This window comes from Battus philenor, unplaced genomic scaffold (assembly GCF_028537555.1).
Source record: "Battus philenor isolate CCGP_79_NKW_IND1 unplaced genomic scaffold, ilBatPhil1.0.hap1 SCAF_29, whole genome shotgun sequence".
Classification (NCBI taxonomy): domain Eukaryota; kingdom Metazoa; phylum Arthropoda; class Insecta; order Lepidoptera; family Papilionidae; genus Battus; species Battus philenor.
Window position 1 is genome coordinate 5,091,218 of NW_027181692.1, and position 16,643 is coordinate 5,107,860.

The 16,643-nt window shown below is 31.6% G+C and overlaps 1 protein-coding gene across 2 annotated transcripts in view; it reads right to left on the reverse strand.

Moving 5' to 3' along the window:
• Positions 1 to 16,643, reverse strand: part of fbl (pantothenate kinase 3 fbl) — a 71,653-nt gene that overhangs the window by 37,486 nt on the left and 17,524 nt on the right. Inside the window, exon 1 of one of the 2 annotated variants that reach the window (XM_068769787.1) lies at positions 2,033 to 2,324. The exons of the other annotated variant lie outside the window; for it this stretch is intronic. Coding sequence (XP_068625888.1) covers positions 2,033 to 2,068 — 36 coding nt within the window. The 5' untranslated portion in view covers positions 2,069 to 2,324. Of the gene's footprint in view, positions 1 to 2,032; positions 2,325 to 16,643 lie in introns of those variants that run through there. 2 annotated transcript variants of the gene reach the window in all.

Below are 16,643 nucleotides of genomic sequence, written 5' to 3' on the forward strand. Positions count from 1 at the left end.
TATGGTGTAAGTAAATAGGTACTATCAGTGTATGTGTTGAGATCCACTATTGTGGACCCCCAAAATTTTTTTCGCTGACGTAGACCCCTTGTAGGTTGCCATAGACCCCCAGGGGTCGATATAGACCGCTTTGGGAATCACTGGTCTATAATAACATTACCGATACAACACAGTGTTATTGTAAATAAATAAATTGATTTATGCGTTTGTCAAAATTTAATATAGTACACTTTTGTGCAGAATTGTACCTTCGATACTATTTTCACTTCAAACCTTTAACATGTCATATGCCTATGGACATATCTGTCCGAACTCCCCGGTTGCGTACGGGTCATATCTGCCCGAAATAAAGTAGACTACATTATATCGAATCACCTTAAAAATACAGTTCAAAATCGCTTGCTCTGGATGCACTACAGAACACAGGATCATAAACAATAATATTACATTTATCATTTAAAAAAATTCGTACTGACAGGCTCCATGTTGCGGTAAACGAAAGGTTAAACCGCAGCGTAGGACTTTCACTCATAAGGCAGACAGACGACCTTGTTAAGGTCGTAGGAACCCTATGCCCAGCTGTGGGCATCATACGGCTGAAATGATGACGATCATAAAATATCTATTGCGAGTACTATATGCATAGTAATTACCAAGAAATACAGATATAGTATATTACTTATTACTTATAACTGTTGATGATGAAATATTTAAAAAATTATGATGATTATATAGTAATGATAGCGTGTATAAAATTTAACTATGATTACGGTATCTCTAAATTACGTACCAACCATCACCTACTTAACCATGTTATGGAAGGAGGTGACGAGTCTGGTGAATCAGATTATATTTAAAGCACATAATCATCATCAGAATACTAGAATATTAGAATTTATAAACCAAACCAAAATCCGCACGATTTGAAATACGTACAAACGCTTTTAAAGGTGAATGTTTTTTTTTTTGTTAGCATAAAGTTTTAGTTTCTACACATATATCCAATCAATTTTCATTGTGTTACATGTGTTACATATAAAATGTGTTAATGTGTTATATTAGCTTAATTTTTTATTGAAATTCTACAGACCAATAACTAATGGTATAAAGTCTGCAGAGATAAACAATAATTAACTTTTATATGTAGCAATAAATTTTGAAAACGATTTTTCTTACTAAATTATTATTTCTGAAACTATTTATTTTTGCAAAGGGTGTACCTTACATTATTTGCTAGCAATGAGTTCACACGTTCACATATTTCGAACTTTTACACCTATAACCAATAACTTTGTATATCTACAAAGAAATATCATTATTTTTAAGATAAATTAAAACTAATCAATTTTAATTTACCTATATAATAATAATATTCTGATTGTTGTACATCGCTATTTATTAAAAAAGGTAATATATGACGACAGTTTTGTCACAGAGGTTAAAAAAAGGATAGACTGATAGCACCGGGCAGTTCAACATGTCATGTCGCGTCAGTTTAAAAGAAGGCTTGCTCTAGATCCTATGGTAATTTGGGGTCTTTAAAACAATCTATGTAATTGGCGGTCAAGAATAATTCAATGGAAAGGGAGTATGCTATTATTGATAACTGACCTCAACATTTAAAGGAATGTTGCGACCGATGGAGACCACTTAGAATAGGCTTTATATATATATATATATATATATATATATATATTAATGATTTTATATTAACGTATTAAACTGACACACTATAATAGTAATAAATGTTACCTCTGCAAATATATTTATAGCAACACAAATTAGTTAATAATTATTGAGTTCATGTTAAAACACCAAACTTAACAACTCAAACATTATAAAAGCATTTAAATTTTTATTAATTCGAAATTTACGAAGACCCACAACTATCATCTCTAATCTAATCTAAATATTTCGTCGAAAATTATGAAATATAAAATTGCACTTTAAATATATATATATATATATATATATATATATATATATACATATAATTTTAAAAAAAATATATGTTTTAAAAAAATAAACTCACTTGGTGTATTGTGATAACTCCAGTCTGCTGTGTCATTTTGATTAACTATTTAAATCAACTCTTAACTATATATATCACAGATTGAATAAATAATATATAATTTAAACTATAACATATAAACTATTCGTCTTCAACGTCCAAATCGAGCATTCGCGATATCTTGCCCAACAAATCTTTAATGATATAATCAAAAATTTTATACAAAAATATATTATAATATATAACAACGAACGAGAACGCGATTACGACCCGAACGTCCCAGACGTACATGAGCACAACTAGTCCACGCGCCGCGACGGTCACGCAGCGAATGACAACGGAACGCGTTCGAAATTTAAATTTGTGCGCATGCGCAAGTGATAACATTGGAGGCGCGTAAAGTTTGTTACACACGTCGCGCGACGGGCATTGCTAATGTATGTTTTATAACCATTTTTTATATATACCTTTTACGTGTGATGAATGCACGATTTATTTGACTACAGTGATAATGGTTTAGTCTTCGTTACATTAAAGTTTATGCGTTAAACTTTACTTCATTATTAATGACTTTAATTTTTTTACGATACAGTTTAGTCGGTCTCACGAGTAACATTGTGTGTTACATGTTGTTACAAATGTTTTACAGTACCCGGCGATAAATATTGCACGTCGACCTTTGGAAAGAGATAATCGGCTAATTTCGGCTTCGTAGAGCGTTATCTCTGTCGCACGAAAAACAACGACTGACAAAACGTCACATAGGTAGTGCGGGACAGAGATAGTGCTCTACGAATCCGAAATTAACCGATTGTTTCTATTCAAAAGTCGATGTGCAATATTTATCGCCGGACACTGTACTAAGGATTAATACGTATATGCGATATTTATCACTAACTATATATCTAATAAAACTATACACAGTCTCCTTGATCATGATTCGGAAAAATAGAGTTACTTTCAAATTAAAAATACCTTTATTCAAGTAGTCATTTACACGCATATTGAATCGTCAATTATTTTTACATAAGTAGTAAGTTGCTCGGAATGTCGATCTGCTAAGAGCCGACCAGAAATTCAACAGTTGCTCTTTTAAAACGAAATATAATAATGTTTTACAAACTACAAATTTATACATCCGTCAACTACACAATTCGACTGAAAACTCTCGAATGCTATAAGATTTATTTAACATACTTTTAATATTAGATTTAACTAAAAATAGATCAAAAAATAGATCATAACTCAGAATTGAAATAGTAAATCCCTCATGAAGACATGTGCAAAGAGTGTGCCTTCCTGCGTTTCTCCTTCTAAATTTTTCTTGCATTTTACGGTTCCCATGACACAAGAAAATTCATACCAGTGCGCACGCAGGAAAAAAAAACCCTATTCAAATTTGAAAAAAAAATCTTTATTCTATATATATCTTGACATCTCTTATTGTCGTCAACTGAATTCTATAACAACCCGTCACAAGAACAGTCGAAGCGAAATTATTGCTATTTTATATTATTTTAATTATAATATATTACATATTTAAATTAACATTAAAATAGCCTGAAGAAGAACGCATAATTTCAAAAGGTGTTATCTTTTATGAAGTCTTTGACAGTGATCCTAGTAACTGACTCTTAGCATTCAAACATTCTTTCACCTTTTTAAACATCTGATTAAGATTTACTAACTCAAAAAAGTCTAGACAGACATTTTATACATCACACTTCCTGTTAAAATTGTTAATGTTTTTGTAACCACACTACATGTGGCTATATTTACAAGACACTTTCATTTATTTTGTCTACATTGCAAAAAATTATTTATAATTCATATCATTTGAATTATGGAAATAAATAAATGAAATATACTTTATAGCGAGATAGCTTCGCTCGTTAATGTTAGATAAGATAACATATCTCGTTAGTTCAACAATCACATTACCCACAGCGTCTTTCAATACGGATTATAGTAATTATTACGCACTATTTGGCAATAGAAATTATCATTATTATTTGATGGAATTTTCTAGAAGAGTGATTCCCAAAGTAGTCTATATCGACCCCTAGGGGTCTATGACAACCTGTCTACGACAGCGAAAAAAAATTTTGAGTCCATGAAATGAAAATGGGGGTCCACGATAGTGGACCTCAACACATACACTGATAGTACCTATTTACTTACATCATTCGCCGAGGAGATTTAAGATTAACCCTTACAAAATTGACGCCAAATGTTGATAATTTATTATTAAAGCATCAGGTTCATCCTTCTCACTAAAAATATTGACTTATTGCTAATGTTATTTTATGTTTATTTAATGTTACGTATATTTTATATAACAGATACAAAATTTTAATTTGAGTAGTTTTAATTTAAATTCAATTAATAAATGTAAACACTAAACTTTACTACAGTTAGAAATTTACAGGAAATCAATATCAGGTAAGTAGGGGGTCTACCTAACACGGAAAAACATGGCAAGGTGTCTACGACACAAAAAAGTTTGGGGAACTCTGTTCTAGAAGATATTTTATTGTATTAGAGGATGGCATGTCATATTTAAAATACTCTGCAGTTCTGAGGCGGACAAGGTTATATAAGATTCTTAAATAACTATTAAGAGTGACCCGGGGAATTCCCCGATTATTGTAAACACATCCTGGCATTGCAAAATAAACATATCACGTCCATCGACCACTTAACAAGTTATCTGAAACCCCCAATCAACAGTTCAAAGTCTACATTCAAGTTTTAATCCGATAAAAGGCTTAATTTGAAAATTCAATACTGACACTATCGTATCAGTTTTATTACTAGGATAAAATTTGCCACAAATTAATCATTTATGTTACGAGTGATACATTTATGTCACGATCGAATCAGTTATGTTACGAATGTATCAGTTATAGTACGAGTGTCTCAGTTTTAGTACAAGTGTATCAGTTATGTTATAACTGTATCATTTATGTTACAAGTGTATCGTTTATGTAACAAGTGTCTCAGTTTTAGTACAAGTGTATCAGTTATGTTATAACTGTATCATTTATGTTACAAGTGTATCGTTTATGTAACAAGTGTCTCAGTTTTAGTACAAGTGTATCAGTTATGTTATAACTGTATCATTTATGTTACAAGTGTATCGTTTATGTAACAAGTGTCTCAGTTTTAGTACAAGTGTATCAGTTATGTTATAACTGTATCATTTATGTTACAAGTGTATCGTTTATGTTACAAGTGTCTCAGTTTTAGTACAAGTGTATCAGTTATGTTATAACTGTATCATTTATATTACGAATGTATCATTTATGTTACAAGTGTCTCAGTTTTAGTACAAGTGTATCAGTTATGTTATAACTGTATCATTTATATTACAAATGTATCATTTATGTTACGAGTGTCTCAGTTTTAGTACAAGTGTATCAGTTATGTTATAACTGTATCATTTATATTACAAATGTATCATTTATGTTACGAGTGTCTCAGTTTTAGTACAAGTGTATCAGTTATGTTATAACTGTATCATTTATGTTACAAGTGTATCGTTTATGTAACAAGTGTCTCAGTTATAGTACAAGTGTATCAGTTATGTTATAACTGTATCATTTATATTACAAATGTATCATTTATGTTACGAGTGTCTCAGTTTTAGTACAAGTGTATCAGTTATGTTATAACTGTATCATTTATGTTACAAGTGTATCATTTATGTTACGAGTGTCTCAGTTTTAGTACAAGTGTATCAGTTATGTTATAACTGTATCATTTATGTTACAAGTGTATCGTTTATGTTACGAGTGTCTCAGTTTTAGTACAAGTGTATCAGTTATGTTATAACTGTATCATTTATGTTACAAGTGTATCGTTTATGTAACAAGTGTCTCAGTTTTAGTACAAGTGTATCAGTTATGTTATAACTGTATCATTTATGTTACAAGTGTATCGTTTATGTAACAAGTGTCTCAGTTTTAGTACAAGTGTATCAGTTATGTTATAACTGTATCATTTATATTACGAATGTATCATTTATGTTACAAGTGTCTCAGTTTTAGTACAAGTGTATCAGTTATGTTATAACTGTATCATTTATATTACAAATGTATCATTTATGTTACGAGTGTCTCAGTTTTAGTACAAGTGTATCAGTTATGTTATAACTGTATCATTTATATTACAAATGTATCATTTATGTTACGAGTGTCTCAGTTTTAGTACAAGTGTATCAGTTATGTTATAACTGTATCATTTATATTACAAATGTATCATTTATGTTACGAGTGTCTCAGTTTTAGTACAAGTGTATCAGTTATGTTATAACTGTATCATTTATGTTACAAGTGTATCGTTTATGTAACAAGTGTCTCAGTTTTAGTACAAGTGTATCAGTTATGTTATAACTGTATCATTTATATTACAAATGTATCATTTATGTTACGAGTGTCTCAGTTTTAGTACAAGTGTATCAGTTATGTTATAACTGTATCATTTATGTTACAAGTGTATCATTTATGTTACGAGTGTCTCAGTTTTAGTACAAGTGTATCAGTTATGTTATAACTGTATCATTTATGTTACAAGTGTATCGTTTATGTTACGAGTGTCTCAGTTTTAGTACAAGTGTATCAGTTATGTTATAACTGTATCATTTATGTTACAAGTGTATCGTTTATGTAACAAGTGTCTCAGTTTTAGTACAAGTGTATCAGTTATGTTATAACTGTATCATTTATATTACAAATGTATCATTTATGTTACGAGTGTCTCAGTTTTAGTACAAGTGTATCAGTTATGTTATAACTGTATCATTTATGTTACAAGTGTATCATTTATGTTACGAGTGTCTCAGTTTTAGTACAAGTGTATCAGTTATGTTATAACTGTATCATTTATGTTACAAGTGTATCGTTTATGTTACGAGTGTCTCAGTTTTAGTACAAGTGTATCAGTTATGTTATAACTGTATCATTTATGTTACAAGTGTATCGTTTATGTAACAAGTGTCTCAGTTTTAGTACAAGTGTATCAGTTATGTTATAACTGTATCATTTATGTTACAAGTGTATCGTTTATGTAACAAGTGTCTCAGTTTTAGTACAAGTGTATCAGTTATGTTATAACTGTATCATTTATATTACAAATGTATCATTTATGTTACGAGTGTCTCAGTTTTAGTACAAGTGTATCAGTTATGTTATAACTGTATCATTTATGTTACAAGTGTATCATTTATGTTACGAGTGTCTCAGTTTTAGTACAAGTGTATCAGTTATGTTATAACTGTATCATTTATGTTACAAGTGTATCATTTATGTTACGAGTGTCTCAGTTTTAGTACAAGTGTATCAGTTATGTTATAACTGTATCATTTATGTTACAAGTGTATCGTTTATGTAACAAGTGTCTCAGTTTTAGTACAAGTGTATCAGTTATGTTATAACTGTATCATTTATGTTACAAGTGTATCGTTTATGTAACAAGTGTCTCAGTTTTAGTACAAGTGTATCAGTTATGTTATAACTGTATCATTTATGTTACAAGTGTATCGTTTATGTAACAAGTGTCTCAGTTTTAGTACAAGTGTATCAGTTATGTTATAACTGTATCATTTATGTTACAAGTGTATCGTTTATGTAACAAGTGTCTCAGTTTTAGTACAAGTGTATCAGTTATGTTATAACTGTATCATTTATGTTACAAGTGTATCGTTTATGTAACAAGTGTCTCAGTTTTAGTACAAGTGTATCAGTTATGTTATAACTGTATCATTTATGTTACAAGTGTATCGTTTATGTAACAAGTGTCTCAGTTTTAGTACAAGTGTATCAGTTATGTTATAACTGTATCATTTATGTTACAAGTGTATCGTTTATGTTACAAGTGTCTCAGTTTTAGTACAAGTGTATCAGTTATGTTATAACTGTATCATTTATATTACGAATGTATCATTTATGTTACAAGTGTCTCAGTTTTAGTACAAGTGTATCAGTTATGTTATAACTGTATCATTTATATTACAAATGTATCATTTATGTTACGAGTGTCTCAGTTTTAGTACAAGTGTATCAGTTATGTTATAACTGTATCATTTATATTACAAATGTATCATTTATGTTACGAGTGTCTCAGTTTTAGTACAAGTGTATCAGTTATGTTATAACTGTATCATTTATGTTACAAGTGTATCGTTTATGTAACAAGTGTCTCAGTTATAGTACAAGTGTATCAGTTATGTTATAACTGTATCATTTATATTACAAATGTATCATTTATGTTACGAGTGTCTCAGTTTTAGTACAAGTGTATCAGTTATGTTATAACTGTATCATTTATGTTACAAGTGTATCATTTATGTTACGAGTGTCTCAGTTTTAGTACAAGTGTATCAGTTATGTTATAACTGTATCATTTATGTTACAAGTGTATCGTTTATGTTACGAGTGTCTCAGTTTTAGTACAAGTGTATCAGTTATGTTATAACTGTATCATTTATGTTACAAGTGTATCGTTTATGTAACAAGTGTCTCAGTTTTAGTACAAGTGTATCAGTTATGTTATAACTGTATCATTTATGTTACAAGTGTATCGTTTATGTAACAAGTGTCTCAGTTTTAGTACAAGTGTATCAGTTATGTTATAACTGTATCATTTATATTACGAATGTATCATTTATGTTACAAGTGTCTCAGTTTTAGTACAAGTGTATCAGTTATGTTATAACTGTATCATTTATATTACAAATGTATCATTTATGTTACGAGTGTCTCAGTTTTAGTACAAGTGTATCAGTTATGTTATAACTGTATCATTTATATTACAAATGTATCATTTATGTTACGAGTGTCTCAGTTTTAGTACAAGTGTATCAGTTATGTTATAACTGTATCATTTATATTACAAATGTATCATTTATGTTACGAGTGTCTCAGTTTTAGTACAAGTGTATCAGTTATGTTATAACTGTATCATTTATGTTACAAGTGTATCGTTTATGTAACAAGTGTCTCAGTTTTAGTACAAGTGTATCAGTTATGTTATAACTGTATCATTTATATTACAAATGTATCATTTATGTTACGAGTGTCTCAGTTTTAGTACAAGTGTATCAGTTATGTTATAACTGTATCATTTATGTTACAAGTGTATCATTTATGTTACGAGTGTCTCAGTTTTAGTACAAGTGTATCAGTTATGTTATAACTGTATCATTTATGTTACAAGTGTATCGTTTATGTTACGAGTGTCTCAGTTTTAGTACAAGTGTATCAGTTATGTTATAACTGTATCATTTATGTTACAAGTGTATCGTTTATGTAACAAGTGTCTCAGTTTTAGTACAAGTGTATCAGTTATGTTATAACTGTATCATTTATGTTACAAGTGTATCGTTTATGTAACAAGTGTCTCAGTTTTAGTACAAGTGTATCAGTTATGTTATAACTGTATCATTTATATTACAAATGTATCATTTATGTTACGAGTGTCTCAGTTTTAGTACAAGTGTATCAGTTATGTTATAACTGTATCATTTATGTTACAAGTGTATCATTTATGTTACGAGTGTCTCAGTTTTAGTACAAGTGTATCAGTTATGTTATAACTGTATCATTTATGTTACAAGTGTATCATTTATGTTACGAGTGTCTCAGTTTTAGTACAAGTGTATCAGTTATGTTATAACTGTATCATTTATGTTACAAGTGTATCATTTATGTTACGAGTGTCTCAGTTTTAGTACAAGTGTATCAGTTATGTTATAACTGTATCATTTATGTTACAAGTGTATCGTTTATGTTACGAGTGTCTCAGTTTTAGTACAAGTGTATCAGTTATGTTATAACTGTATCATTTATGTTACAAGTGTATCGTTTATGTAACAAGTGTCTCAGTTTTAGTACAAGTGTATCAGTTATGTTATAACTGTATCATTTATGTTACAAGTGTATCGTTTATGTAACAAGTGTCTCAGTTTTAGTACAAGTGTATCAGTTATGTTATAACTGTATCATTTATATTACGAATGTATCATTTATGTTACAAGTGTCTCAGTTTTAGTACAAGTGTATCAGTTATGTTATAACTGTATCATTTATATTACAAATGTATCATTTATGTTACGAGTGTCTCAGTTTTAGTACAAGTGTATCAGTTATGTTATAACTGTATCATTTATATTACAAATGTATCATTTATGTTACGAGTGTCTCAGTTTTAGTACAAGTGTATCAGTTATGTTATAACTGTATCATTTATATTACAAATGTATCATTTATGTTACGAGTGTCTCAGTTTTAGTACAAGTGTATCAGTTATGTTATAACTGTACCATTTATATTACAAATGTATCATTTATGTTACGAGTGTATCAGTGATAGTACAAGTGTATCGTTTATGTTACCATTGTATCATTTAATGGAATCAGGCGTTACCTTGCGGAAGTCCATCCTAATTAGTATCCGATTAGTATGACTCTGTGTTCGGCACTAATCGGTGTAACATAACTCCTGAAGATGCCCCGTGGAGGAGTGAAATACGTGTTGAGTGATTTGGCGGTGGCGGTTGTGTGATTCGCATTGTTTGCCGCATGCGCATTTGTCAGCGGGCTGGCGGGCGGTGCACTTTGTTGCACGACTACCACTGCATGTGCAGAAATGGCTAAATATTAGTCCTTTTCTTACCATTGTATCGGTTACCAATTAGTTATCAATTATCGTACCTGTTTCAGAATATTTCTAAATAAGTAAAACATAGAAAGTTGACTGAATTGGTTCTTAACTGGTCATGTGAACCTATCCTCCATTCTTCGATTTTATTGCTTCTCTTTTAAAAAATAACACTCAAGCCATATTAAAAATGTATATGATTATTTCTTACAATAAAAGTGTATACACAGAAGTAGATATGAATCCAAAACAACATATTATCGGTAGATTAAGAAGCTAAAAATATAAAAAAAATTTAACACTTAGACGTTAATATGTACAACATTAAACATAGCAACGTGTTCATTACGTAAGTGATATCGGAAAAGTTTATGTTTTTACTTCTGTATGTGTGTTTTTATATAGTCCACGTTTTTGGGGACCACATTTTCAGGTTTTTCAATCTTTATTTATATACACCTTCCTTCCTTTGCAATATCTTTTATGCCTTTCTTTCGTTCTTCACATGTACTATCGTTCCTGTATATAGGGTGTACAATAAGTTAATTGATAACAAATGTGTTTATACGTTCACCTATTAAAAGTTTACAGGTATTACCAATCATTCTGTACATACATATAGCAAACTGAAAATTTTAACCCATTTCTTCATTTGGTAATCGCTCTCTGTTTTCTCGAAGTAACCAGTTCCGTCCAATATTGGTCTGGTAGAAATCGCAGTTTGCTATACGATCGCTATTTGTACTTCTTATCATCATTATAATATCAGACGATAAACGTCTATTGCAAGGCCTAGGCCTCCCCTATCGCCACGAAGACCAGTCCTGCGCTGCCCGCATTCAACGACTTTAATTATATTAAAACAATTGCCTTGATTTATATATTTACACTAAAACAGTATAGTTCAATGTCAAACATTATAATTAAATAAAAATAAAAAAACGCTCAACAAACGCTAGTCTGTACACGCCCTTAGCGCATCGTCATCGCCACGCCTGGTAACAATACAAAAGGATGTTTAGCAAAGATACGTACTACAACGTGTAATCTAACGAAATCAAATAAGCCATTGGTGTCACGCTATTATTATTATCTATTAACGTTCACTGTAAATATTTATAATCTGTGCAAAAAGCAATGAGGGTCTTAAAGCCCAATGACGTTTAGACTGGTTTTTATTTCATTCGCCGGACCTAATTAACAATGTAAATGAGACGTGATTGTAGATGGTGTCAACAACTAAGTGTGTTTACATGTGACTCTTTTTAAAAGGTTTTCACGCAAAAATTTATGTATATATTTACACATTGTCTTAAAATTTCCTTTCGATTTTGTTACTGGATTTTCCATTGATTAATGGTGCACATGCCATTGGTTAAAGGAAGAAGTTATAGTTTTGACAGAAATCAAGACATACCTCAGCTCGTATGGTAGGCAAAAAACATCTATATAGAAAGAAAACGTGTTTGTATTATACAGGACAGGCCAGAAAAGCGTACGAATAGATTTAAATAATTTCAACACTACAATGTTACTAGCAGTGGTAGCTCAGCGGTAAAGGACAGTCGCGGATTCGATTTTAGGGATAAAATCTTAAATAATTACTTTGTGCATTAATTATATAGGATTGCCTACTCATAAAGTTCCAGAGGATGAGCAGCAGTGTCCTCTGCGTGCCATAATACCACACTGCGATCGCCAACCCCCCCATCGTGCCTGTAGTGGCGATTATGATATATCCCCCATAGATATCTTAGCGAGACGCCTACGCCTTCCAGTGGGCGATTATATGCTTAATAGACGACAAAAGCTTGCACAGTAAAAGCTCCTTAATCGCGCTTCCTTCATTCGCGTTTTCATTATTTGAAGATTAAAAAAAAATGCGACCCAATTCCTATGTTCGCGGCTAAAATTTCTTTATTCGCGGATCTAATAAGTACATACATAACAATAAAAGGATTCCAATACGTATCCAAACCAATATCCTTTGTAAATTCCGTCAAAAGGACTAATAAAAAAGTTACGCTAAAATGTTAAATTCACAGCTCATTGAAGAGATTTCAACGAGAGCTAGAAACGTGACATTTAATTTGAAAAGTCTTAGCGTAGGTTTAAGAATGTCAAATAGGCTTTGCTATTTCTTTACGAAAATTGATACGTCTATGGTACGAAGTTTTAAAGTTGTTGAAGTTTTTCAAGAGGCAAACTGCTTTTTAAACTGCCAAGCAAGAGAAAAGTATAAAATTCTTCAAACCACTATTCAAGACTTAAGATAATCAATTAAAAAACTTTTAAAAACTTCAACTAAATCATTTTATATATTTGTTTTTTTTTTTTGTATTTTGTCACCTAGACGTATTCTGTATAATTCCATATAGATTACCTTTCGTTATTCACGGTTACTGTATTAACGAGATATTTATAGAACATATACACCGCGAAAGAGCTTTAACTGTCCATAATGCAAAATTATAGAGAAACAATACAAAATATTACAATACAAATCTAAATTAAATGTACAGAATGGACTGTATTGTCCATTCTTGGACAATAGACTGCCACGTATGAAGAATGGACTCTTCTTCATACGTGGAGGAAGCACACGATTATTTATTCCGTTGCGATACTAGGAATATGCACATACAACTACATTATGACCCATAATTAATACATGCATATATATGTAACTTCATTTTTAAAATTAATACGACATCTTCTTCGACAAGTAACTCCACTGACAAATTTTTGTAAATAACACAATGACTTTGAAAATATTTCGTAACAACGTAAAATAAAAACCGAACAGATCTTTTAAAAGTCAAAGAATAAATAAAATTGAATAAAACGATATAATAATAAAAAAAAATTAAAACCTGTACGTGAAAGTTATTCAATTGAGTCGGAGTGAAGAAAAAGAAATGAAATAATACAATGACACACGTGTTAATTATTTTTACAACCATGTTTAAGATGTAAGTCGAGGAAAGATTGAGAAAAATGTTATACCTTGCTGGCTTTGAACGCAAGGCGAACCAGGCGGTCGCAGCTAAAGCGTCCGTAGGCATTTTGCAACGCCTTATTGTCCACATTATTACATAATAACTTTAGTATGACCACATATAGGTAACCAAGCAGTAGATGACTAAGACTTGCGATAGAACGTCGTGAATTCGATTTACTGGATACAATACACCTATCCCCCGATTTTCACGGTACTTATTATACACGGTTTTCCAAATAAGTTTTATTTTGTTTTAATAACCGATTTTATTACCATCTCTCATAATGTAAATATTTCTGCTCCAAACATCGAATCGGCACAAATAACTTCGAGCGATGAAAGTGAATTCGAACCTTCGATTCCGAAAAAAAGAATGAGAGCAATTTCTGACAGTGATAAAGGATAATAAAACACTTTTGGTTTTATTTTTTGTTCTTCTGTTTAATGTATTGTAATTAAATTTAAAAAAAACAGTGTTTCCGTAATATATTATATATTTTAACTTGTCAATGCATTTTATTTTTATTTCTGTGTACACCAAAAAATATTCGAAAAAAATCGCAACTGTTAAACAGCAAAATCATGCATTTTCTGCAAGTTTTTCGATTTACACGGTTTTGACTTTATAATTTTAAATTTTCGAATTACACGTTTTTCTCAGGAACGTATCTACCGTGTAAATCGGGGGATAGGTGTATTATATAATTCATACTTTGTTTGCTATTGCTCACAAACAAGTTTTCAGAGGATGGGCAGAAGCGTTCTCTGCGTACCATAATACCACACTGTGCCAGCCAACCCGCCTGCCAGCAGTATCGAGGTGGACGCGGTCTCGGCCCAGCTCTTCACGGGGCACGGGGGGTTCTCTGAGTACCTCCATAGGTTCAAGCTCAAGGAGGACCCCTCGTGCTTCCGTGAACCGGGCGTGGACCAGACCGTGATCCACCTTGTGGCCCGGTGTCCCGCATTCGGGGGACTCCGGCACGGCATCGAGTGCGGGTCTGGCGTTGAAATCAGGAAGGAGACAATACCCTCCCTGATAGGCGGAAAAGACACCATGAAAGAATTCCTCAGTTATTGCAAAAGAATTATACAATATGCAATAGAAAAAAATAAAAGTTAGGCATCAACAAACAAAAACAAAAAGATATGTAAAAAAAAAATAATATTAAACTGTGATAGTTGTGTGTCTTGCAGTGCAGCCTTTATAAGCTTTAAAGACGACGAAAGCTTACACAGTAATTTAGTGTACTAGAAGCTCCTTATTCGCGCTTTCACTATTCACGAATTTAAAAAATGCGACCCAATTCCTAGTCGCGGCTAAAAATTTCTTTATTCGCGGATCTAATAAGTACATACATAATAATACGAGGATTACAATAGGTGTCCAACCCAATAATCGTCAAATCAACCCAATAAAATGTATGTGAATAAATAATATGCTAAAAAAGTCCCTATCCTACAAACAAATAGGGGAACGAGAGGCCCCCAATAGCGGGGGCCAAAAAAAAAAAGTTTATAAATATCATATAAAAGTGTTAAAATGTTAAATTCGCAGCAAAATGCAGAAGTTGCTTCAACAAGTAAGTGTATTTAATTTAAAAAAATATCAGTGAAGGTTAAAGAATGGCAAATGAGCTGTGCGATTTCTTAATGAACATTGATCAGTCTATGGAACGAAGTCTTGTCTTTAACCCTTAATAGCCTAGAGTTTCAATTTTGATACCAATCTTTTAAACCGAATATTCACATTACTATTTTTTTTATAGGTTGGCTGTACGTATTTTACTGTTGTATAATATTCTTTCCAACGAAATTAAAAAAAAAATCTATTTTTCCCTTCATCTAGACCCTCAAGCAAACACAGTAATATTAAAAAAAATTACTTTCGTAAATCAGGCTACTAAGGGTTGAGGCAAATTGCTAATACGACTGCTTCGTGTCTGTTTAAATCGAAGGAGCTTTCAAAAATTCCTATGCAAGAAAAAAACTACAAAATTGTTCAAATCATTGTTTAAGTCTTAAGATACAGCAACAAGTTTCCAGAGGATAAGCATCAGCGTCCTCTGTATACCATAATACACACTGCAATCGCCAACACGCTTGCCAAACGTGGTGATTATGGTATATCTATCCATAGATATCTTTGAGAGAGGCATATGCCTTGCAGTGACTATCTATGGACTGAAACGACAACAATGTCCACATATATCGTTTGTTATTCGTTCATATAAATATAAACGTATCACCAAATGTGTTGCTAAACAAAACCAATTCTTCTATTTTTTCATATTTCCGTTAAGACTCGAGCAAGTTTGAAAATATGCATATAAAATAGAACAATTTTCTTTCTACAATTATCTAAACAGCTATCTACAGCATCCGGCGATATAGTACATGAACCTTTGGAAAGTAGCACGAAATACAAAGTCACAGGTAATGTAGGACAGATATAATGCTCTACGAAGCCGAAATTAGCCTATTGCCTATATACGATATTTATCGCCGGGTATTGTACAATTTCTAAATATTTTTAGCCAATCAAAATCTAGGCAATTAATTCACTTGGTTTTAATCCTTTCCACTCCAAGGCTGTTATGTAGCATCTTGTGGTTCAAACATTTTAATAATAAGAATCTTTCCTGTTTTAAATTTTTCCGCAAAAAGAAGTATTACACCGTGTCGAGTATCACTCGACAGTGGAGCTTGTGGAACAAAATCAGTGTCGAGTCACACTCGACATTGGAGTGGAAAGGGTTAATAAGTTGTGGGAAGCGTGGTGTTTTCAAACGTAATAGATATAAGACTCCGTTGTCTAAGGGACAGACGGTGTAGTTAAGAGTGTAAAGAAAAGCCAACCATATACCTGCATTCGATTGTCAGTCAGAATTGGTCCCGCGTACCACGAGGATTACCAAATTGTAACACCATTACAATGTAATTTGTATATTGTTAAAACGATTTACAACCTATA